The sequence below is a fragment of the Mytilus edulis genome, chromosome 10 (genome assembly GCF_963676685.1).
Source record: "Mytilus edulis chromosome 10, xbMytEdul2.2, whole genome shotgun sequence".
NCBI classification, from domain to species: domain Eukaryota; kingdom Metazoa; phylum Mollusca; class Bivalvia; order Mytilida; family Mytilidae; genus Mytilus; species Mytilus edulis.
In genome coordinates, this window is record NC_092353.1 from 24,323,871 (window position 1) to 24,350,835 (window position 26,965).

The 26,965-nt window shown below is 32.8% G+C and overlaps 1 protein-coding gene across 1 annotated transcript in view; it reads left to right on the plus strand.

Moving 5' to 3' along the window:
- Positions 1 to 10,250: 10,250 nt before the first annotated feature.
- LOC139490703 (interferon-induced helicase C domain-containing protein 1-like) overlaps positions 10,251 to 26,965 on the plus strand; it is a 40,621-nt gene continuing 23,906 nt past the window's right edge. Inside the window, exons 1-5 of the mRNA XM_071277630.1 lie at positions 10,251 to 10,365; positions 11,511 to 11,847; positions 12,229 to 12,375; positions 22,433 to 22,566; positions 24,571 to 24,670. Of these exons, the coding sequence (XP_071133731.1) occupies positions 11,517 to 11,847; positions 12,229 to 12,375; positions 22,433 to 22,566; positions 24,571 to 24,670 (712 nt within the window). The 5' untranslated portion in view covers positions 10,251 to 10,365; positions 11,511 to 11,516. The remainder of the gene's footprint in view (positions 10,366 to 11,510; positions 11,848 to 12,228; positions 12,376 to 22,432; positions 22,567 to 24,570; positions 24,671 to 26,965) is intronic.

Sequence of the window (26,965 nt, forward strand, 5' to 3'; positions counted from 1 at the left end):
ATGAAAGTATCTTCAGAGGACATTAGCATAATAAATTGTGATTTAATATCTAAACCACTAAAATTTTTAAACCGTTGTTTTATTTCATTTAAAAAGTTGAAACGAATATTTGAAAGTTTGTGGCACTGAAGAAGAAAATGAATTTCATCCTCAACCTCAGTACCGCACAATTTACAGATACGTTCTGACACTGTCAGATTTTTGTACCTTCCCCTCTCAATCTCTTAATCGTGATATATATGATCAAGGATTATACAAATCCTTGATATGATATATTTAAAATTGAGACTACTATAACACATAGTAGTCTCAGATTTAAAATTAGCACTGACCACATTATTCTTTTTGCTTGTTTTTTTTCTATTCTTTGTTTTGCCCACCAATCTGTTCTTTTTTCTCTATTCTGTAAACACCTCAAGACCCTTTTTCGTCCCACTTATTGTTAACCATTGTTGGTTACCAAGATATAAATTTAAGATGATTTTTAATTTGGACTAAAACAACCTGAGGTCCATTCGGTTATCAGGGACTTTCTTCACTGGGTAGTATAGACTGTCCCTGGTTATGTATGTAAAAATGACTTATCAATTATTTTCTAGCGATGTGCAGATTATTATCCACTTCACGGCCTTCATGATATAGAAAAAAAAAACAAGTTAACATAAATACAAAAATCAAATGAAATTGTATAATTGAGTCTGCCGTGACAATGGTTAAAAAACGAAAAACAAAAATTATAACCGCAAACCGAGTCCCTGTGAGCTGGGATTACTATTTTCTTTTTCGATTACATAAAAAATTACCAATCATACTGATGTTTACTTTCTAGTTCAAGCATGGTAAATATTTCTTAATCTATTAAAGTCATATATAAAACATCAATTAACAAACTGAGTAGCATGTTTTATGTACTTGCACGGTTTACTTTTAAACAAGTGTACATAAACCTTCTTGTAAAAGAAAATCCGTCATATTTTCAAACACTTCATAAATATATAATTGTCTTCACATACTCTTAATCGCCTTTATATATTTCCGAATGAATGGGAAAACTCTCGTTAGAAATTTGGCCACCGCCGACACCGCTAGGCAGCGAGAACCGAAAATCGCTTCGAAAGAATTTAAAACAAGAATGTATCCGCCTAGTACACGAATGCCCCATCCACATTATCAATTTCTATGTTCAGTGGACCGTGAAAATGGGATAAAAACATTAGAAAGATCATATCATAAGGAACATGTATACTAAGTCTCAAGTTGATTGGACTTCAACTTCATCAAAAACTACCTTGACCAAAAACTTTAACCAGAAGCGGGACAGACGTGCCATACGAACGGACGAACAGACGCACAGACCAGAAAACATAATGCCCATAAATGGTAAATGGAGCATAAAAAACGCACACAGTCAGCTATATATTAATTATTGATTCTTAAAGAACCAGTGAAATACTCCAAATTAATGATTTTAAAATTGTTAAGGAAAAGTTCTATTTCACTTAGAACTTTTTTTATTACTGAACATTTAAACACACCCATACACACAAGGAAGCATGCTGCTTTTATCTAGATATGTGTGCACTTTCAACAATGACCATGCAGTCGCCAACATTTACTAATACTAAAAGTAATTCATATAATTCGTTTTCATGACTCAAGATTTGTTGTTCTGGTATTGCTGATCTTTTTTTTTCTTTTTTAGTTTCTCTTCATTTATTGTATTTTTTAACCAATATACTGTGGAATATTTTCCCCGATGTGTGTTTTGCTGATTGTTTTTGGTGTTTACAAAAATTCTATGCGTTTTGCCCAACAGACGCTCAATAACTGTATCACTAGCTGTCTCCACTGTTCTCTCCGGCTTCCCCAAACAATAAAAACTGACCGCCATGAGATATCCAATAGTGCCAATTGGTTGCACACTGGCATGAAACAACAGAAATTGTTATACTGAAATTTACAATTATGAAATCTAGGAAATCGTTTAAAAAAGGAATTCATCTCCATCATGTATGGCTCTGACTTCTTGTCACTTGAAGACGCTTTTGGTTCTTTTTGGTTTTTAATTTTTCAACATATGTAATAGTGTTAGGACTTTCAAATATTCTGGCCTATAATAGCATCACTGAAGTGGAGTTAATTGTAGAAATGCATATGTTGCAATACACATATTAATATGCGAAAAAAAGGTAATCATTTAAAGACTTTCAATGTTATAAACCGAAATGCAGAATTGAATACAGACAATTTATATAAAGCTAATTTGCTCGTTTTTACCTGCTGTCCATTGTGGTATGATTGCAAATGATATGATTATCCACTAAAGTTAAAATGAAGTGGATGTAAGCAATTACAGGTAACCTTACGGCCTCAACAATAAGACCCCCCCCCCCCCCCCCCCATACCGTATAGTCGACTACAAGAGGCCCAGATAAGAACAATACGAAAGAATTCAATTGAGAAAACTGATGACTACTTTTGCACTACTGGTATGAAGTATATGTAATAAAAACTAAAGTGTTCCGACTATTACGTTACTCTTAAATTCATCAAGTATATCTTCTGCTCCTCTTGTTTAAGTGATAAGACCCATGTCAGTGATTATGATCTTATATATAAATGTCACGCGACATTTCCCTATCTTCGAGAGAAGCTCTACTGTGATAGTCGACTTTGATATATATTTTTACCCTCTTATTGATAGGATTTCAAACTCCTGTGGTTCATTGGATGAGTTCTGACTGAAAAGCATACCTATCATTGTAAAAGAAACAAAAGCTGCGATTTAATTACACATTTACATAAAAGATGTTACCTCGGAAGAATTCTTAAATAGTTAATAACCTCTTTTTTTTAATTTCGTATACATCTGGTTGCGTTGATCTTATCATTTGCCTGGTAAGTACGTTTCTCGGTTGTGTCTGCTACACTACATTTCATTCATAAAGCTCGCATTTTCCTGTTGTCTTGTCTTTCTATTATGCATATTAGATGTGTACCGTACCTAGGTTAACTAAAATGATTTAAATATTGATAATTAAATATTTGTTATAATAACGAGTTTTCATTACAATGTAAACATATATTCTAAACAGTTCTTTAATAGTTAAATTTATTACTGCTATATGATTGATACAACATTAGTAAACATGGACCATATCATGTCTGCGTCAGTCTGTTCCCCTTCTATTTGACATCAATACAGAAAAAAAATAAAATATACGCCTTTTCTTGAAAACATGAGCACTGAAAACCCCGAATGTGTGTCTAAAATATATAAGATTCCTTAGTTGGAATTTTTTTTTGGTGTCATCAAAACTAATAGAGCATTCATACTACCGAAACCGTGAAATACATTTCAAACCTGATAGAATTGCAAGATTGGGTTAAGTTTAATCATACAAGTACACACCCGTGATATCGCGGGTCCGTGACTGAATTAAAGTATATAACTATGCCTAAGCCTAATTTTAGTAATTGGTATTGTCATCTGATAAACATGATAAAGTCATGTCGATTATAAGATACACAGTTTTCTCTGCTTTCAAATATTTCTGTTTGAACCCGTCGACCTGGAACTTATCAATTATTGGTAATGTTAATTATTTGGAAAACAAAAGGTCTTGGCTATCCAGGAATGGAGTATTTTTTAATCAACAGCATTGTCCTATATTAGTTATCTTAGAAAGTCTTGCCGATTGCTGAATAAAACTACAATAGGGAACAATTTGACAATGATTGAATTTAGTAGTGTCAGCCCTTTGATTATGACCCGTGTATATAACAAAATCCTAAATACACCGTTTGGTGTGCGCCTGTCAAATGTGGAACGTACAGATAAGGTTATAGCTAACAGGTGAATATACTATTGGTATCGGTATCGGATTCGACCCGGAACTTGTTAATTATTGGCAATATTAATTATGTGGAAAACAAAAGGGTCTGGAGTGGTGTAATTTTTAATCTACACCATTGTCCTATATTACTTCTATATAGAGTTGAATTCTTTGATTTGTCGTTTTTACCCGATGACGGCTGACAAATTGGACCTCGTAATTTTAGTATTATAGATTATTGTTCACCACAACGACCGACATATATGTTTACATTTTACCAGAATCAATAGGTCTCAATTACTGTTGACATTATTTTTTGTTTTTATGACATTACATTTGGTGTTTGTAAATTTTATCCGATTCATATTTTTCTCAATCAGATCTGTTTTCATGCGGGAACAAAAAAGTGGGACCAATTTCACTTGTATTTGTCTCTTTTACAGAGTAGAAACTCATCAAAGTCTAAGATACATGGGTTATAATATGGTATGCCAGACGTTCATTTTGTCCACATAATACTCATTAGTGACTACTTCCTGTTTTTGTAACGTCGAAACTTATTTGTATTGTAAGTTTTCCTGTGGGTTTGATGTTGTTTTATTTTTAAGTGATTTGTAATGATCTGTAATGGAACGCATGTTTCTTTTTTTCTATTTCAAAATCATGCTTACTTTTCAATTCTTATTAAACAAAGTATGAACTTCCTATAATAGAACGTAGTTAAATGAGTCCATAGGCGGATCCCGGGGGGGGGGGGTGTCTGGTGGGCCCGCCCCCTTTCGTGGGAAAACTTTGGTTGATTATATAGGGAATCATTGAAGCACTGGAGCGGCCCCCCCCCTTAGGGCAGTCAGCGCCCCTCCTTAGGAAAAGTTCTGGATCCGCCACTGGAGTCATTGAGTAATCCATTATGTATTGTATTATTTGTAACGTATATCATTTACGTTGTGTTTGTGTATTGACATATACATTTTATTTTCCCCGAGCAGTTTAGTCTCTGACTTCTATTCTTGTCTAAGGAACCCATAAAGCATGCGGGAATAATGTACTGTCACATCTACATCTAGAACAGGTTCATAGTAGCAGGATCTACATAAGAAATCCAAGTATACATCCTGTTTCCAAAAGTAAAAAACTTTCAACGATTCGAATTTGAGTTTATCTGCTTATAGTTTTGACAACGTTACAAAAGGGAATGCTTTTTACAGACTTTTTGGTAAGGAAACACAATTTTATGTTCATTTTTAGTACCCCTTTTTCAAAGACGGGCAATTCTGTCGTAGGAGTCTTGGTATTATTAAGCCATTATTTTGTTTGTAAAAAATGTGTATATTAATTCATCATAGATACCAGGATTGAAATTTTATATAAATACGCCAGACGCGCGTTTCTTCTACAAAAGACTCATTAGTGACGCTCGAATATTTTTTTAAAAGCCAAATAAAGAACGAAGTTTGAGAGCATTGAGGACCAAAAATTGAAAAAATGTTCTACCAAATGGTATCATTCTTCATGTAAATAAAGGCAACAGTATTATACCGCTGTTCGGAATTCATAAATCGATTTAGAAAAATCAACCAAATCCGGGTTACAAACTTAAATTGAGAGAAATGAATCAAATATAAGAAGAGAACTACGACACAACAGAAACACATTATATAAATGTAACACACACACAGAAACGAACTTTAATATAAAACTGGCCATTTTCCTGACTTGGTACAGGAACCTGGTTTTGTGACATGTTTTGTTATTGTAATGTTAAATATAACATTAAAACGACAACATTACATGACAGGACATATACATGTAAGCTTGTAAAAAACCACAATTTCACTCGAATCGCTTATCAACTTTTGTTTAAACGAATACTGTTTTCATTGTAAAGTTTGTCGTTTTTTAAATGCTCTGTCTTTAATGACAGTATCAAATCTGGAACTGTATTACCATCATTTTCATTCTTTGATTCTTCTTCGTTATCTTTATTAGCTTGTTTGTCAAGTTTTCCTTTAATGTTTGGCCATTTTTTGTTGTTCCATGGTTGTAAATTATGTCAACATCAGCTTGAGAAGAGTTCTGGTTCACAATATATGTTATTAATGCTAGTCTGAAATTCATTGTCAGTTATAAAAGCAAGAATTTGAACCTCCTTCGTTTATGGGTTATGGAGTAAAATAAGTTATTTGCCAATGTATCAGACTCTCTCTCTCTCTCTCTCTCTCTCTCTCTCTCTCTCTCACACACACACACACACAGAATTAGGATACCAGCACATTATTTAACGAATTTATCTTACCGACTATCTTAACGTGTAAAATTTAGACTAATGACCTATCAAAATGAGCAAGTCTTCAATCTTAATCATCACCATCTTTGTCTGTTGAAATCTTTACGATTTTTTAAGAAATGAAAGTTTTTAACGACAATGACTGGCTATACAGCCCTCGCACGGTGGCGATTAGTGAGCGCTTAAATAATTTTGTGCCATCGGTCTGGAACAGGTAGTGGACGCCATTTGGGAGGTCGCCATCTTGGTTTTGTGAGTTCTTTTCGGTTTGTTTACTATTTTGTTGTCATTTCTTCACAACGGCTGCTTTCAGGGCTAGTTTGATCAGCTTGGCAGCCCGCTAACCTCGATGATGGGGTACTGGTATATACATAATGTACAGCGTTGGATTGGTTTCTGTGATCTGAAGTAGTAAGTCGTTGATCATCTAGAAGTAAACCCTCATCGAAGATAGCGGGTAAAGGAAAGCTGGCCCAGCACGTCTGTTCAGTGTAATAACTGTGACGTGACTGTTGTTGAATGAATTGATGATGTGGACGATTTTTTCTCAGTACTGCTTTGTTTTTATAAAGGGACGTAACACCACTACTGACCGTGTATGAAATAAGCCCCGCCCCCTGCTGCCTTATAAGAATTTAAAGGGACGTAACACCACTACTAACAGTGTATTGGATAAGCCCCGTCTTCCTACTAACCTAATATGAAATATACACGGTCTTCACGAGGGCACTTTTATAAATTTTCTGTTTACAAAACTTTGAATTTTTCGAAAAACTAAGGATTTTCTTACCCCAGGAGTAGATTACCTTAGCCGTATTTGGCACAACTTTTTGGAATTTTGAGTCCTCAATGCTCTTCAACTTTGTATTTGTTTGGCTTTTTAACTATTTTGATCTGAACATCACTGATGAGTCTTATGTAGACGAAACGCGCGTCTGGCGTATAAAATTATAATCCTGGTACTTTTGATAACTATTTACACAACTGGGTCGATGCCACTGCTGGTGGACGTTTCGTCCCCGAGGGTATCACCAGCCCAGTAGTCAGCACTTCGGTGTTGACATGAATATCAATTATATGGTCATTTTTATAAATTTTCTGTTTACAAAACTTTGAATTTTTCGAAAAACTAAGGATTTTCTTACCCCAGGAGTAGATTACCTTAGCCGTATTTGGCACAACTTTTTGGAATTTTGAGTCCTCAATGCTCTTCAACTTTGTATTTGTTTGGCTTTTTAACTATTTTGATCTGAACATCACTGATGAGTCTTATGTAGACGAAACGCGCGTCTGGCGTATAAAATTATAATCCTGGTACTTTTGATAACTATTTACACAACTGGGTCGATGCCACTGCTGGTGGACGTTTCGTCCCCGAGGGTATCACCAGCCCAGTAGTCAGCACTTCGGTGTTGACATGAATATCAATTATATGGTCATTTTTATAAATTTTCTGTTTACAAAACTTTGAATTTTTCGAAAAACTAAGGATTTTCTTACCCCAGGAGTAGATTACCTTAGCCGTATTTGGCACAACTTTTTGGAATTTTGGGTCCTCAATGCTCTTCAACTTTGTATTTGTTTGGCTTTTTAACTATTTTGATCTGAGCGTCACTGATGAGTCTTATGTAGACGAAACGCGCGTCTGGCGTATACAATTATAATCCTGGTACTTTTGATAACTATTAACCAATCACATTCCTAGAAATGTATAGAAGGTAAGATAATGTGTTTTGTCTTGTGGTTTGTGGTATGAATTGTCGTAATTTCTGTACATTTCACATATATCTTATTTGCCAATATAGTCAAGTTAGTTTTCATTTTCCATGGATAAGTATTGTATAAGGCTAAAAAAAAAATATGACGTCATCATAACATTGATTTGTTTTTTCTAGATTCTTATAAGCATGATAATTATTTGGACTAGTGTGAAAATAATAATGAACTTTTGGATCTCGTTCCATATAGTTGTATGAATTTCAAGATTTTATATACGTCACAAAAATACGTCACTTTTTGTGATGTCCTGTGTTGTCGTTAATGGGAGGTGTCCGTTGTTATTCTGTTATTTTCATGTTGTAATGTGCTACATGTATTTATTTATGCATTTCTCTGTGCTAAGTGTTCTCATGTTTGTTTGTTTTGCATAAAGCCATAACATCAACCAACAATTTGTTCTAAAAAATGTCATGTATTATGTCAGGAATATGGCAGTTGTTTTCAAATACTAAATATTCCATTTCGACTCGAATTGATAGGTTTGTTACCCTAACTAAAATGAATGTTTTTTTACAGACTTTTCGATAAGGTGACACAATACCTCTCTCCAAATGCGGACTATTCTTCTTATTTCGTAGGAGCCTTGATATTTTCAAGCCAGTTTTATCACAAACTGTGTACCATTCATTATGTCAGCTTTTAAAATACCACACTTTCACTTGAATTGCTAATCAAGTTCTGTTTAAACGAATACAGTTTCCATTTTAAAGTTTCCCGTTTTTCCTGCTCTTTTTCGAACTGCATTACCACCATTTTCATTCTTTGATTCTTCCTAGTTACTTTATTAGCTTGTTAATTTTTCATTTTTCATTTTCAGTTTGGCCATTTTCTTAATTTTGTTTTGATTGTATCGTTCCATGTTTGTCGATTATGTCAACATCAGTTTGATTAGAGGCCTGTTCCACAATACATGTTATTAATGGTAGTCTGAAATTCATTACCAGTTGTAATAGCAATACATCATATGTTCTAAAAATGTCCTGTACCAAGTCAGGAATATAGCAGATGTTATTAGATAGTAAATTCTATGTATGTTGGCGTTTGTTTTTGTTGCAGTTAGTGTTTTCTTTGTTCCGTTGGTTTTTTCTTATAGTTGATGTGTTTCAATCGGTTCTATTTTGTAACTCTGATTTTTTTTTAATCGGTTGATGACTTTTGAACCGCGGTTTACTACTGTGGTCTTTATATATCTCTCTCAGAAGTAAAGGTTTATGTCAAGGATCTGAAGTACTTGTTCTATCTAGATTTTTGTGTTTTTGAATTCATAGGTTAAGGCAACAGTAGTTGCCGTTGTTCATATCTCGTTAATCCATCTTTATTGACTAATCAAGGTAGCTCACAAATATGAGATCATAAAAGTAACTACTTTTTTTTTAAAAAGATTCCAAAAACGTCAACTGTTTATAGCAATCGAGTACATGAAACTATATTTGTTATTGTTGGATTCAAATCGTACATCGGTTAGAGGATACTAATCGATTTAAAGAACACAAAGTGCAGGACTTGCATTAAAAAAGAAGTAGTGAGAAGAACCAAAAATTTGAAAATGAAGCTCTATAATATGGTATTAGCTTGCTTAAGAGGGTAGACCTTGGTTCAGGGAGATAACTCTTTAAATCAGTCAAGCGTTTGTAAACTTCAAGTTCATCAATGTATTTTAAGCATTTACCTGAAACAGATTGAAAATAATCTATGTAACCTAGAAGCTTAGAATATGTTTTTGAAAATGGTTCTACACAAACGCACTGATGATTTTAAGAGTTATTTCCCTTAACCTAGGTCTACCTCCTTAATATCTAGGTAAACTTGGTAATAGAATTCAAATAAAATGAAAGTCCGCCTAATCATTTCGACCTTTATTGAGAGGGCTTACATAGGCTATACCTGTTGCCCAAATACAGTCAATTTATTTGAATAAAATACTTTTTAAACTAAACCATTATTTCAACATGTACTAGGTCATAAAAGGTAAAAACGTCCGAACAGCTCCGGACTTGGAAAAGACGCAAAAATGCGACAGGATCAACAAACACGTTTTGAGAGAACTCGTCTAATGTATCATGAGGACTAAGCAAACCAACATAAACATTAGTTAAAAAAAGGACAACTACCAGTTAATGAAACGTCAGCTCACTACACCTCAATTAAACTGATTGAAAGATTATGTCTTTTACTTATTTATGGTTGCTTTTAACTAATACTTTGATGATAGAAAAGCCGGTATTGTTATCAACAACATACTCATACATACAGATAATCGACTACAACGTATGACTTTAGATTCAGTGTTCCGAGGAAACCCTTTCACCTATTTATACAATTACAAATAAAAGGTATTTGGATTTCCCAATGTCTAAAAATACAATGGTCAAAGGTGGAAATTTGTCGATTGCAGACATATTTAAAAGGTGAAAATATCGTAAAATTTGAGAATATGTGATCACCATTGCACTTCCGAAAACTGTAAGTTTTTAATTGTACATTCAAGTATCAATATTTACAGCTTATAATATTAAAAAACGAAAAAAAAAAAGAAATTAGGATCATTCATTACTATGGAAAGTACCCGTAACAAGTCAGGAATATGAAAATTGTTTTCTATTTGTTTTATTAGTTGATAAAGTCTTGCGTTTGATTTTCGTCAGATTTTATGGATCTCTCCCTCTATTTTTAATTATCCATGGGGTTTAGTTTTTTGTTATACATTGTAAAGGGGAAAAGCCTCGCAAATTTTTATAACTTAGTGTTATGTAAGATCAGGTTCTTACATTTGACTGAGATATCTAAGACAAATAGAGGTTATACAGTACATACATATTTACATTTCCCTGTTGGCTAACAGCCACGAACATTTTGAATAACTGACAGATAAATCCGAATAAACATGAACTCTCAAAATAAATCAGTATTTACCTGTCAATATCATAATGCAAATATGATTGTCAATGTGTAAATAATCAATGTTATGTCTGTTAAATAATTTAAAAATGAACAACGACAAAAACATTGCAAAAAATAACAGAACTTGTGTACTACAATCAGATTTAGTAACAAAGGACCAATTCGGAAACGAGTTTGCACGATGAAGTACTAAACGAAACTAATTTGCGAGTACTGAAATTATATTAATGTATGCTCAAAACAATTTGACAAAAAAAAAATTGACATTGAACTATAGTCATGAATTATATGGGTTTCGATCTTTTAAAATTTTTTTTTATTGATTTTTTTCTGTTTGTATTTTTTTTAATTTTTTTTTTATATCTTAAACGACTTTTAACGGAAAATCCAGTTATTTTTTTTTTAATGCGTATGAGTATGTCACTGGACAAAAGAGAAACACAATATCTTCATCAACGTTATTCTTTATCAAAAGATCATATAGTTACTATAACAATATAATCAAAAGAAAACGAAACAAAACAGGACTACAGTACTTCATATCTGATTTCAGCAATATTATGGATGAATAGCATACGCCATATACCGAAGGCAATCCGGTAAATTATATTTGTTTGTTTCCATATTTTTTAGTCACTGATAGTTAGTTGTCTCATTGGTAATCATTATTTACTTTTGTATATTTTTTGTACAATTTTTGTTTAAAGTGCATTATGAAGAAACAAGATGATCCCAAAGATCTGCATGCAAAGCTGAAAGGAGAATTGTGTGAACATATTAACCATGATATAGAAAAATCTGAATTTGATAAAGTGAAAAACAGAGTCAAACACCGCATGACACCAAAAGACTTCAAGGATGCAGTAGACATGCACTGTCTTCTGGATATTCTGGAGAAGAAAAATATTTTGAAAGTCGGGAAATACGACAGCCTTATACAGATATTTGAAGAATGCGATGTTAGAATCGTTGAAAACGTAATACAACCAGCCGCAGAAAACATAAAAAGGATACTTGATATGAAACATACCATACACAAAAACGGTAAGCTTAAAAATTACAAAAAAAGTTTCACATTTATCAATTTATTCCTATAAATATCAATGTTATGTCTGTTAAATAATTTAAGATTATCCAGTCCCTCTGGTATCTTACGCCCCTCTTTTTTTAAGTCTTGACTTTAAGCTTTCAGGTTGAAGGTAAATCCTGAAAAGCGCCTCGGACGCATGCAGATAATAATGTGTTGTCGTAATTTTTAAACAAAAATCAACATGTATATTTCAAGTCAAAGTGATAATTTAATTTAAAAAGTTCTGAGTAAAAATTCACGATATGTATTTGAATGATAATTTACTCACATATACTTTATAAATGATAATTACACAATATATAGGTCATCATATTTTGAATATTTTTAATTTGCAGATGAAGAAGATAGTTCAAATTCTGTTTCATCAGACAAAAGTTCAGAAAAAATAGCGGAAGATGACAATGACATGGCCATAAACCCTACGGAGGTAAATAAAACAGAATCGATTATCCAAAGCGACTCGATGGATGCATTCGAACATTGTAAGTGGTTTATATATATATAAAAAGAAAGTTCAGCATCATATGTAAGCATTTTATAATTTCTAGTGAAGAAAAGTCCCAAATGTGTTTGTCTTTTTATATTGTTTTTGAATATTGCTTTAAAACATTTTTTTTGATAGAAAGTAAATTTTGAGACTACTTTTCTTTCTACAAGTATTGTGATGAGATATATTCTACCAGTGGTGTTAACCAGATGTGGATTCTCAAAAATTCGAAAGATCTACAGCTTAATCTTCGATCACAATCTTTGCAATTGTGCAGCAACATAAAGACTTTTGATTTTTCTACGCTATACACTACTATTCCCCATGCGCAGTTGAAAGATCGACTTCACCATCTCATAAAACAGAGCTTTTTCTATAAACATGGTGTTACGGCCAGACATCGCCTTTAAATTGTAGCCAACAAAAGACACAAATCAATAATAAAATTTAACAATATTTATTATACAAAAGTTTACAAGAAGTATTACACAAATATTACTGTCAACTTAACTGTCAAAATATGAGTCCAATCTTTTATCTTTGTCTGTATCCAGTTATCTTTCGGAATCCAATCTGAATATTACGGTCACAATCCAGTATGATGTTGTTTGTAGAAAAAAGTGTCAATCCAAATGCTATGAATATTAATGTCTATCGATGTCTAAGTCCAAGTCCAAGAGTAAGTCCTAGAGTGAGTTTAACTTTAGTGTCTGTATATATATATATTTGTCATGGAAGATTCTAGAACAGTCTATAATGGAACATCCTAGAAAGTTACAACAGAAGTTTCTAGTAAAATGTAGAAGTTTATATAATGCATCTTTTATTAGGATCATTCTGGAAAGTTCCAATCATTCTGTAATTGTTCCAGAGATTTCTAAACTGCACAATTCTAAAATTATTCTGTAAACAACTATCAGGCCACACAATGCAAATCAGGCCAACATAAATAAATACAATAATTACAATATCATAACACCTCCCCCTTAAAAGAAGTTTTAGTGTAACAAAAACTTATCATGAATAAAATGAACAAAAATACATAGTATATACAAAGTGTTTTAATAAGCTCTAGATAAAGCATCTGCTATTACATTATCTTTACCCTTAATATGTTTTACAATTACATCATATTCCCGTAACAATAAACTCCACCTAGTCAACCTCTGATTCTTGTTTCTCATTTTATGTATGAAGGTGAGAGGATTATGATCAGTACAAACAAGAATAGGATGTACAGTGGGATTCAAATATACATCAAAATGTTGAAGTGCTGACAACATTGCAAAACACTCTTTTTCAATAGTTGAATAATTTTTCTGATGTTTATCTAATTTCTTGGAAAAATATGATATAGGTTTCTCAACATTATCATCTGTCTCTTGGTATAAAACAGCTCCAATTCCTACATCGCTTGCATCAACGGCAAGTTTAAATTGTTTTTCAAAGTCTGGAGAAATCAGAACTGGACTATTAATTAAAAGTGATTTGCTATTTTCAAAAGCGTTTTGACAATTTTCACTCCAGATAAATTTAGAATCTTTTCGTAAAAGATGAGTCAGTGGTTGAACCATAGTAGCAAAATTTGAACAAAATTTTCTGTAAAATCCAATCATGCCTAAATATCTCATAAGTTGTTTTCTATTTGTAGGAGGAGGAAATTTGGAAATGGCTTCCACTTTAGCCATAATAGGTTTCACTTAACCTTGGCCAACTGTATGCCCTAAATAATCAACAGTGGCCTGACAAAATTCACTTTTACCAAGATTAACAGTCAAATTTGATTGTGACAATCTATCAAAAGTATCATACAAATGTGTTAAATGCTGTTCCCAGCTATCACTACATACAATTAGATCATCAATATAAGCATAACAACAGTTTAAATCTTTTATAACATTATTGGTCATTCTTTGAAATGTAGCTGGTACACTTTTCATGCCAAACGGCATTACAGTATATTGAAATAAACCATCTGGTGTAACAAAAGCTGATATTTCACGAGCTCTCTGTGTCAATGGAACTTGCCAATAACCTTTCAACAAATCAAATTTGCTCACAAATTTTGCTTGGCCAATGTTGTCAATACAATCGTCTATCCTTGGAATCGGATAGGAATCAGATTTTGAGACTGAATTTACTTTTCTGAAATCAGTCACGAAACGAAAGGTTTTATCTGGTTTTGGCACAAGGAGACAAGGAGAGCTCCATTCACTGTTACTCGGCTCAATAATATCATTGTCAAGCATATATTTAATTTCTTTTCTCATAGCTTCAAGTTTGAGTGGATTAAGCCGGTAAGAATGTTGCTTAATGGGAGAAGCATCTCCTACATCAACATCATGACAAACAGCAGTGGTTTTGTTTGGCACATCTGGAAAAAGATTTTTAAAAGAAAATACCAAAGTTTTTATTTCTTCTCTACGATCAAAAGACAGATGTGCAAGTTTTGAGTCTAAATTTGACAAAATTTCTGAATTTTTCAATCTAACTGTCTCCTCCAAAGTTTAAGAACTAAAAGGTGGTTCAATTACATCTGGTTTGTCATGATTGTTCTCAAATTTAACCATGCCTAAAGTGGCAACTGGTTTACTCTCACATTCATTAGTACGCTCAAAATATGGTTTTAACATATTAATATGACACACTCTGTTTTGTTTGCGCCGACCTGGAGTTTTTACAATATAATTCAAATCATTGAATTTACTCTCTATTGTATAAGGACCACAATATTTAGCCTGTAAAGGATGTCCAGGGACTGGCAAAAATACAAGTACCTTATCACCAGGCTCAAAAACTTTATCCCTGGCATCTTTATCATACCATATTTTCATCTTGTTCTGTACATTTTTTAAGTTTTTCTGAGCAATTTGACAAGCAGTATACAATTTTTCTTTAAATCTAGATACATAGTCTAAAAGATTCAAGTCAGTATGTTCAGTAAGCCACTTTTCCTCAATCAATTTTAACGGTCCCCTTTCAGTATGGCCAAATACCAACTCAAAGGGACTAAAACCAAGGGATTCTTGAACAGCCTCTCGCACCGCAAAAAGTAGAAAGTGAACTCCATCATCCCAGTCTCTGTAAAATTGAAGACAAAAAGTTCTAATCATGTTCTTCAATGTTTGATGAAAACGTTCTAAGGCACCTTGAGATTCTGGATGGTACGCACTTGGTCTATACTGAGCAATCCCTAACTGGTACACGACTTGCTGAAATAAACCTGACATGAAATTTGATCCCTGGTCGGACTGTATAGACTTAGGAAGTCCTACTAACGTGAAGAATTTGATAAGAGCTTTGACAATAGTAGGTGTCTTGATATTTCTTAGCGGAATAGCCTCAGGAAAGCGAGTGGATGTACACATGATTGTCAATAAATACGCATTTCCAGTTTTGGTCTTTGGTAAAGGTCCAACGCAGTCAATTAGAACTCTGCTGAAAGGTTCGTCAAAGGCTGGAATAGGCAGAAGTGGTGCTGTTGGTATTTTCTGATTAGGCTTACCAACAACCTGGCATATATGACATGATTTGCAGTATTCTGCAACATCATTTCTAAGTCTTGGCCAGTAGAAATGCTGCAAGATCTTAAGGCAAGTCTTCCTTATACCTAAGTGTCCAGCCAAGGGGGTGTCATGGGCAAGACCAATAATTTCTTGCCTATAAACTTTAGGCACCACCACTTGGTATACCACTCTCCATTCCTCCTCTGGAGTAGCATCAGGATGCCTCCATTTCCTCATTAAAATACCGTCCTGATGGAAATAGCATTCAGCCACTTTGTCTGCTTCCTCCTGTGGTTGAGCCCTCTTGCAGAGCTGAAGAACCTCAGGGTCGTTATTTTGTTCTTCCAAAAAGTTCTTTCTGTTTAATGAATGACTGTTTACGTCTGGCCATGGCATAATTACATTCTTGTTACAACACAAGCTGGATACAATTCAGCATCATCTTCAGGTAATTTAACATCCACAACCGGTTTACTGGTAACAATTGGTTCAGCAACCACTTTGTTCCTAGCTAGATCATTTCCTAGCAATAACGTAACACCCTCAACAGGGAGATTAAGACGAACACCCACAATAACTGGTCCAGTGATCAAATCTGACTTCAGATAAATACGATGGAGAGGAACATCTATACAACCTAACTCTACACCTTGTAACAAAACGGAGGCACCAACAGAAGTCTTCTCGGACAAAGGCAACACACCTTCTAACAATAAAGACTGAGAAGCTCCAGTGTCCCGTAAAATCTTAATAGGCTGAAGAGTGGTATCATCAACAATAGAAATAAACCTATCAGACATAAAGGGCTTATATTCCTCCATGTAATCACAAAAACTGGACTTAAAAGCCTGACTCGCAGGACATTCCAACGTACTGGAAATATAAGGTGTCGTACAAGCACTGGACTTCGGCTTATTATCTGGTTCATTCTTTTTCTGGAGTCTAAAACAATCAGCCATCAGGTGACCAATTTTCTTACAATAAGCACAAATCAGTGACTTCTTCTCAAAAGTATTTTGGACTAGACATATTATAATTGGACTGACTCTTATTCTGTGCAACAGGCTTACTATCAGTACGCTCAGTACTTTGATTTTTGTAATTTCCACTTGAAGTATTAACATTTTGACCCTTGAAACTTCTTTTATGTGAAAGGGTATAATTATCTGAAATTACAGCTGCATCATGTATTGTCCCAACAGTTTTGTCGTCTAAATGTGTTTTTAAGTCTAAATGAACACATTGTTTGAACTCTTCTAATAACATCAATTGTCTTAGGTTATCAAAATTGTTATCTGTTTTCTTTGAAGTGAGCCATTTATCAAATAGATCCTCTTTTTCCCGAGCAAATTCCACATAGGTTTGCGAATCAAACTTTTTATAAGATCTAAATTTCTGTCTATATGCTTCTGGTACTAGCTCATAAGCTTTCAAAACTTCTTGTTTCACCGTGTCATAATCGGAACTTTTTTCTGATGGAAGTGCGGAGTATATTTCAGCGGCTTTACCCTCAAAAACACTTTGTAGCATTGTAGTCCAATACGACTTTGGCCAATTCAAATTACGAGCAATTTTCTCAAACTGTGGAAAATATTTATCGACTGTTTTTTCACAAAATCTGGAAACCAAACGTATATTTTTTGCTGCATCAAAATAATCTGATTTTGACTGGACTTTAGTGTTGCTTTCTTCTTTGACCATTTCAATTTTCAGTTTTTCCATCTCTAGCCTTTCTCTCATTTCAAGTTCTTTTAATTTAAATTCATCTTCTTTTTCTTTCTTTTCCATTTCTAACTTTCCTTCATTTCCAGTTCTGCTTGTTTTAATTTAAATTCATATTCTAATTCAAGCTGTTTTAATTTAAAGGCATCTACATTTTCGACCTTAAGTTCAAGAGCCTCTTCACCTAAAATTTCTGCGTCAACTAATTTGTCTATAACTAAATTTTTTATAATTTGTTTTCTCATAGATACTTTAATATTTAATTTCAGATGTTTAGCAAACAACACTAATTCCTCTTTCTTTAAATTATCAAACCCCTCCAGGTCTGGCGTTTTCAAAAAATTACCAGCATCAAATGCCATTTTGTAGAATTTTGTTGGCTAGTTATAATAAAAATTACTAAACAAATTTTGAATAATATATTTTCAGTCTCCGGGACGAGCCCCAAATTTCTGTTACGGCCAGAAATCGCCTTTAAATTGTAGCCAACAAAAGACACAAATCAATAATAAAATTTAACAATATTTATTATACAAAAGTTTACAAGAAGTATTACACAAATATTACTGTCAACTTAACTGTCAAAATATGAGTCCAATCTTTTATCTTTGTCTGTATCCAGTTATCTTTCGGAATCCAATCTGAATATTACGGTCACAATCCAGTATGATGTTGTTTGTAGAAAAAAGTGTCAATCCAAATGCTATGAATATTAATGTCTATCGATGTCTAAGTCCAAGTTCAAGAGTAAGTCCTAGAGTGAGTTTAACTTTAGTGTCTGTATATATATATATATATTTGTCATGGAAGATTCTAGAACAGTCTATAATGGAACATCCTAGAAAGTTACAACAGAAGTTTCTAGTAAAATGTAGAAGTTTATATAATGCATCTTTTATTAGGATCATTCTGGAAAGTTCCAATCATTCTGTAATTGTTCCAGAGATTTCTAAACTGCACAATTCTAAAATTATTCTGTAAACAACTATCAGGCCACACAATGCAAATCAGGCCAACATAAATAAATACAATAATTACAATATCATAACAATGGTAATCGTAGATACAAATTTCTTGTTTTGGGTTACAATAATTCATATTTTGTGAATCTTCCAGAAAATATACTGAAGATGATATTATCAAAATGCTGGACTTTTTGATCGACAATATATTTGTTGAGTTTGGAGGATTTATATTTCAACAGACGGTCGGTATTCCAATGGGTACTAATTGTGCACCCCTGCTGGCCGATTTGTTTTTGTACTCGTATGAAGTAGAATTCATTCAGAACCTTCTAAAAGACAAAAAGAAAAAAAGCACCTTGCGAAATTCTTTGATTTTAATTTCCGATATAATGATGATGTTGTATCATTGAATACCCCATATTTCAGCCAAAACATACATCTCATATATCCCAGCGAACTTGAAAATTGAGGATACTACTGATACTAGAAGGACTGCTTCATACCTTGATCTTTTCCTTAATATTGACGCAGACGGATGACTTCACACGAAAATCTATGATAAACGGGACGATTTCAACTTCCCAATTATCAATTTCCCATTTCTCAGCAGTACCCTCTGCCCCTTCGTATGGTGTTTACATATCACAATTGATACGTTATTCTCGTGCTTGTTCACACTATACGGACTTCATATACATAAGTGTGCTCCTTACACAGAAACTGCACCAACAAAGTTATAAGGAGGACAGATTAAAATTGACACTCCGTAAATTTTATGGACACCATCACGAATTAGTTGATCCATACGATGTGTCTTTGGCCAAACTAGCTAAGGACATTTTTACCACATGGTAGATTCTGGTTTGTCATTACGTCGTATAATCTCTTTTTATTACCGAACGTGACTTATTCCCGATTGTGACTGTTTTGCTGAGTGTGAATTCGCATTACTATAAGACGTGTTACGGTACTTATCTATATCAAATTTATGTATTTAGTTTGATGTTATATTTGTAATTCTCATCGGATTTTGTCAAATTTGTTGACGTCTTTTCTATTATATTCATGTGTTATGGTAAAGAAAATTAATCACCGCCTTCATTTATTAGATTTGATTTTGTTCAACATAATCTGAACGATGTTTTACGTTTGAAGTTAGATTCAAAACAAACCGGACATATATATAATATAGTTAATTGCTATTAAAAAGTATTGCAATGTGCATTGTGTTTAAATGTAATATCAGTATCTAGTTCTATTATAATCTTAAATCAACCTTACTTCTATCTTATTTGAGATATAGTTTTTCAAATGTAACGTCATTGTTGTGCTGTTTCAGAAATTTAAATGTGACGTAATTTTTGTGCCTTTTCACCACTTCGTATGTGACGTCATTTTTATAATTTTTTACGTTGAGGCCTAAGTCGGGTGTGTCTTTTTTCTGTATTTTTTTGTCTTTGTATTATGCATTCGGGTTTTGTTATCTGTAATTAATTAAGACTTCAGTGTTATCAGTTTTATCATGTAAATCTTTAATATTCATTTGATAAAATTTACTGTTTGCAATAGCATAAATTGTTCCAAATAATAAGGATGTTCTTATCCAAAGCAGAAAACCCTAGCCGTATTTGGCACAGCCATTTTCAACTTTTGATCCTCAGTGCTGTACAATTTTGTTCTTTCTTTGACTTTCGAACTTTTATATATAAGCGTCACTGGTAAGTCTTTTGTGGACGAGGCGCTTTTTTGGCGTATTGTATTTTAAATCTGATGCCTTTTGTTATCTATTATTCATGTGTTTCTTTGCCTTATACAATCTCCTTTTATTTGTATTGTAGTCCTGTAATATTATGTTGTCATTTTAATGTTATATTTAACATTGCCATTAAAGAGCATGCCACAAAACCAGGTTCAACCCACCATTTTTTCCTTTACAAATGTCCTGTACCAAGTCAGGAATATGGCCATTGTTATATTATAGTGTGTTTCCGTTGTTTCGTTTGTTTTCTCATATTTGTGAGTGTGATTTCACTTTACTTTAAGACGTGTCACGGTACTTATCTATCCCAAATTCATGTATTTGGTTTTGATGTTATATTTGATATTCTCATAGGATTTTGATTAGTCCGTTTCTGTGTGTGTGGTACATTTTAATGTTGTGTCGTTGTTCTCCTCTTATATTGAATGCGTTTCCCTCAGTTTTAGTTTGTTACCCCGATTTTGTTTTTTGTCCATGGATTTATGAGTTTTGAACAGCGGTATACTACTGTTGCTTTTATGTATAATCATTTTATAAAATTTACTGTGTTGCAAAAGTATAAATTATTTTAAATAATAGGGATGCTCTGGTACCTAACAGAAAACCCTGGCCCTTTTTGGCAAACCTTTTTTGAACTTTTGGTCCTCCATGCTGTTCAACTTTGTACTTGTTTCGGCTTTCAAACTTTTGTATCTGGTCGTCATTAGCAAGTCTTGTGTGGACAAAATGCACTTCTGGCGTATTAAAAAAATCTAAACTTGTTGCCTTTCGGTAGCTATTATTCGTGTGTTTCTTTGTCAATTGTGTTCTTCTATTTATTTATATTGTAGTCCTGTAATGTTGTGTTGTCATTTTAAGGTTATATTCCACATGGCCATAAAAGAGGGAGGTTTGGCATGACACAAAACCAGGTTCAACCCACCATTTTTGTCTTTCAAAATGTCCTGTACTAAGTCAGGAAAATAGCCATTGTTATATCATAGTTCGTTTCTGTGTGTGTAACATTTTTACGTTGTGTTTCCCTTGTGTCGTTTGTTTTCTCTTATATTTTAGTGTGAATTCACATTACTATAAGACGTGTCATGGTACTTTTCTATCCCTGGTTCATGTATTTGGTTTTGATGTTATATTTGTTATTCTCATAGGATTTTGTCTAGTGCTTATTCCGTTTCTGTGTGTGTTACATTTTAATGTTGTGTCGTTGTTCTCCTCTTGTATTTAATGCGTTCCCTTGATTTTGGTTTGTTGCCCCGATTTTGTTTTTTTGTCCATAGATTTACCAGTTTTGAACAGCGGTATACTACTGTTGCCTTTATTTGATATGTGAACACATTTTTATACGACCACAAAAATTAAAAACAAATTGGTCGTATATTTTTATCACGTTGTCGTCGTTGACGTCGTCCGAAGACAAATGGTTTCCGGATAATAACTTTAGTATATGTAAATAGAAATCAATAAAAGTTTATTACAAAGTTTATTATAACTACTAAAGAAAGGTCGGGATCGATTTTGGGGGTTATAGTCCCAACAGTTTAGGAACAAGGGGCCCAAAAGGGGTCAAAATAAGAATGTTTCTATTTTCCAGACAATAACTTGTTTGTTAGTGTATTGATCTTTCTTTTTTTTAATTAAAATTTTTCATTTTTCCATTGATATATAGTTGTTATTTGTATATTAAAGGAAAAAATACTGATATGACAGGAGATAAGCTCCAAATATGATTTGTAAATTAATATACAGCAAGAAATCCTCAAATCAATTGCAAAGTATTGCGCAATTGCAAGACATCTTCAATTTCACAGTATTGTGCAATAGCACAATATTACACCAAAGCAAGAAATCTTTTATTGCACAGTATTGTGCAATAGCAAGAGATCTTCTATAGAAAATAAATAGAAACCCATTTTAAAATTTTAAGATCTTTCACCACATTCATTTTGTGTCAGAAACCTATGTTATGTCAAAAATTTAATCACGTCAATCCAAATTCAGACAGTATCAAGCTTGAATACTGTGTCCAAACTGGCACCAACTGTTCGGGGTTCTACCGCTGCCGTCGTATCATTTTACGAAGCATTTTATTTTTTTATGATTTAGGTGAATCGACATCCACCAAACAGGTTCCGTCTTGTAAAAGTGATTCAAAAACACCCAACGAAATAAATAGTGTTGGGGCGATTTTGCGATTTTTAGGAGTTGAGAAATACATAAAGGAATTTGAAGATCAGGAGGTTTGTAAAATTTTTTAATTTTATTTATTTATAAGTTCTTTGTTGGCTTTCATCCGTGTTAAGCCCATCTGTGTTTGAAACTGAATTCATACATATTTGGAAATAGTCTCGTGTCAAGTAAGATATACGTGCAAAAATAAAATATGTTTAAACTAATTTACTTTTCTTAAATAACCTGTTGAATGTTTTGGTTCTAATGTTCTTCGGAGATGTACTACTTTAAAATGATACATTCCTTGTCCACTATCTGCTTACTTCTGCATTCTTTGCATTTTTGCGCATCTTTGAGGTTACAACTGAAACAGAAATACACAGCATGTCATTAACAGTAATGATTTTAATGTTTTACATTATTCACAAATGCATATATATCAAATTCTGTTTAAAAATACAATTTAACAGAGAAAATGTAAAGTCATTTACGAACTCTGATTAGAAAGGACACAACAGTTTTTAACAACCAACTACAGTCCTGAGCATCTCAAAAGTCCAGATAAGCTTATCTTTCATATATCATATTATTCACAGATTCCCTCATATTCTATGTTAAGATGCTGGTAACTTAAGTTACGCATACATCTGTTTCCCTGGCTGTTGCAACAATATGAATGCTTTAAGGTGGTATGGGTGTCTTTCGCCATCTTGGATTGTAATAAACAGAACCTCAGGTTCATATTTCAATTAAGTTAGCAAAATTTTATGCAGGAATCCAGTTAGCTAATGTGAATTTTCATTTAAAAGAACATATTTATAAGCTTATAACTTTGGATATTATTATTTTTACAATTGAAGATAATTTTGCTTCATTTTCATTTTTTTTCAAATTAGCATTTTAAGGGCAGGTAACTCTGAAATATTGCATGTTCTGAGGAAATCTACATGGGATTTTTCTATTTTCTATTTTAGCCGGGAAAAAAAACCTACGGTGACCCTATCTTTTCTTTTGATATTCTGCAAGCTTTTTCTAAAATCTATCTCCTTTAAATTTATTTTACAATTCTATCATTTAGTTCAGATTCTTATAACATGATAATGTTTTTTCCTGTATAACCCATACAAATAAACTCATCATAGATACCAGGAATAAATTTAGTATATACGCTAGACGCGCGTTTCTTCTACAAAAGACTCATCAGTGACGCTCGAATCCAAAAAAGTTAAAAAGGCCAAATAAAGTACGACTATTAAGAGCTTTGAGAACCAAAATTCCTGAATGTTTTGCCAAATACATCTAAGGTAATCTATGCCTGAGGTAGAAATTGTGTCATTTTGTAACAACCTGTAGCTTGAAAAAATGCGCGGTGACCTATCATTTTTATTATAATTTTGATCATATATCAATATATACTATACGTGTTTGCAAAGTATGCACAAATTCTATCATTCTAATTCAGAATCCTATACCACCTTAAATGTTATTTCTGTAATTGCAATGTTTGTGTCAATTATACATATTATATTATATTTGTATAAGACATGAATATTGTTCTTTAAGGATTTACTTAGATGAGGTTTTGGAATTCGTGTCAAATTTTCGGACTCCTTGGTGTTTTTCCATATAAAAGAAGGTAAAATATTTTGCCTCATAACACCCATTTATTTTTTCATATAAGACTAAATAGCTCATGAAAGGTCATTTACCAAAATTTTACAAGATTCTTAATTTTCTTTCTTTGTTTGGGACACAAATAACACCAATGCAAACATAAGGTAAAAGTCCGAGTCAGCCTTTTTTCCGCCATATTTTAAATCTCAAATATCTCGAAAAGGAGGTCCATGACCTATCAATATTTTTGGCTTATTTTTATCCTTAAAGAATGCTGTTGTAACCAGTTTATAGTATCAATTTTAAATTCTTGATTTATTAATTTTCACCTAACCTTACCTAAGTACATCCTTAATTGACAACATTGTGTATTTTTGAGGTCTTGTATTAGTCTTATTATATTCTGTCTAGCACAAAGACACCAAATAGTTAAACAATATGTTGTATAATACTTGAAGATTGACATAGATAGTTTTTGGACATTGAAGGCGGAGGATTTAGAGCAAATGGGGATTAACAAAATAGGTCCTAAGTCAAAAATTATGAAGTACATTGAAGGTAACTATATGTCTTTGTACTACATGCAAATTTATTAGATCGAACACATGGAACTATTTGCTGTTATTTTATATCAATTTTACTAGAGAGGCGAAAGATACCAACGAAATATTCAGTCATTAGTCGAAAACAAACTGACAATGGCATATATAGCAACAAGATACATGCAATATAAAAATTACAAACCTTAATTACAATGTGCATATAATTTCTATTCACTTTGGCTTTTGAAAACGACGTTTTGTAATATTTTTTTTTTATCTTACTCTGCATTCAAGTTTTATAGAAAATTGAAAACCACACAACAGTTATAAAAAATCGTCTAAAGGTTGATATGGAAAACTATTGTTTACAATCGTAGAACAGATATCATAAGTAAAATGTGTTACATAAGTACCATATGTTAAACGTTCCCTTACAAAGTGAACCTGATGAACCAATCAAAAGTCGATACCAGGAACACTAGTTTGAAAAATAAGTATAATGTAAAGACTTGTAGCATGATATATGAGTTTATTTTATAACTATACTGGTAAAGTGAAAACCTTGCATCTTCTGTTTGTTTTCTTTGTTTTTCAATTATTGCCTTAAAATTGTGTTACTAAAACACTTGATTTATGTTTTAGAACATCAAAACAACATAAAGAAGCTAATATACCGCTAATTTGAAAAGATTGACAGATATTTAAAAAAATTGACCTGACGTAAATATGTAGGACCCTATAGTGCGATGGGGACGCTAAAGTACGATGGTCACGCTAAAGTACGATGGTCACACTAAAGTGCGATGGTATGCGCTATAGTCCGATGCCTCCATACGCTAAAGTGCGATGGTCTGCGAAAGTATAGATGTACGAAACGTAGTTGGATTATGACGTTAACAGTCATTTATACAAACTAAAAATGTAAATGTTGAAAGATATGATTCATTAACAACTTATAAACCAAGCAGTCGGAAAGCAAGTGTCCATGACTTAAATAAATTAAAACCAAAGAGTGCTTTGTCAGCTGAAGCATATGTGTGGTTTTTTTTTCGGGTGCTAGAATCTGCAGTTATTTTATACATGTACTCATAAGTATCTTGTATCCGACTTTTATTCGAAGCAAACTGATACATTTAAATAATTTTTACGTTAATTGAAGTTTTATAAATTACTTTGCGGTCCCCGCGGTTAATATGTTGTGGATTTTATGGAAAAGTTACGTCTGTAAAATAAAGGTACATGTTCTCAGCAGTAAATTATAAGATTGTCCGCTAAAACACTACATTGTAAGAAAATAGAACATGTAATTGTACTCGCTACGAAAATGGAGAAAACTCTGACACCATGTCCCTTCTCTCACATTTGAATTAAAGCTTATACAAAGAATGTTACACATTCCGAAACGACTTTTGTATTTGTAATTCACAATAACGACTCAAAGGGGAGGTGCTCACATTATTAATAGACTGTATGAACGGTAAGCTACATCAATGATTCAAATATTTGATACGTCCGGGTTGTTAAAAAATCATTTCCAGGAAATATAGTAATTAGTTACACCTAAATGACCATATTAGCAATAAAAAAAAATTTAGTCGATCTTCAAAAATTTAAAAACAATCACTGAAGCCTACCGGTTAATTATAAATCATATCACATATTAATACTTTAGCTACTAACTTTTGCAAAAAGAAATTATAAATCCATGAACTTTCACGTTTTTCAGCCCTTTTATGTTACACTTTTGGTCTATCGCACTTTAGCGTGATATACCATCGTACTTTAGTGAACTAACAACCATCGCACTTTAGCGTGATGTACCATCGTACTTTAGTGAACTTACAACCATCGAACTTTAGCGTGATATACCATCGTACTTTTTCCTGATTCAGAGTAATTTCTCTCGATTTGATTGGCTGATATTGTCCTAATAAATTTCAGTACAATTTCTTATTATGTCAATTGGAATTATCTCCCTTATACCATTGACCTAAAAAAAATGAGTTGTTTTATAGTCCAAATGTTTTAAATTTTTCAGTTTCAGATTAAAAATCTATAACAAATTTGGTTGATATTGTCCTAAAATTGAATTTAAATATAATTATATGTAAAATAACAAAATCAGGATAAATTCGTTACACAGTGTTCAATTGTCCTAATACGAATACGAAATTTATCGGGCCAATAAAATTCATATCGGGTTTGGCTTCGCCTCACCCGATATGAATTTTATTGACCCGATAAATTCTCGTATTAGGACAATTGCACACTGTGTAACTAATATTATCGGACCACAGATGAATTATCACGT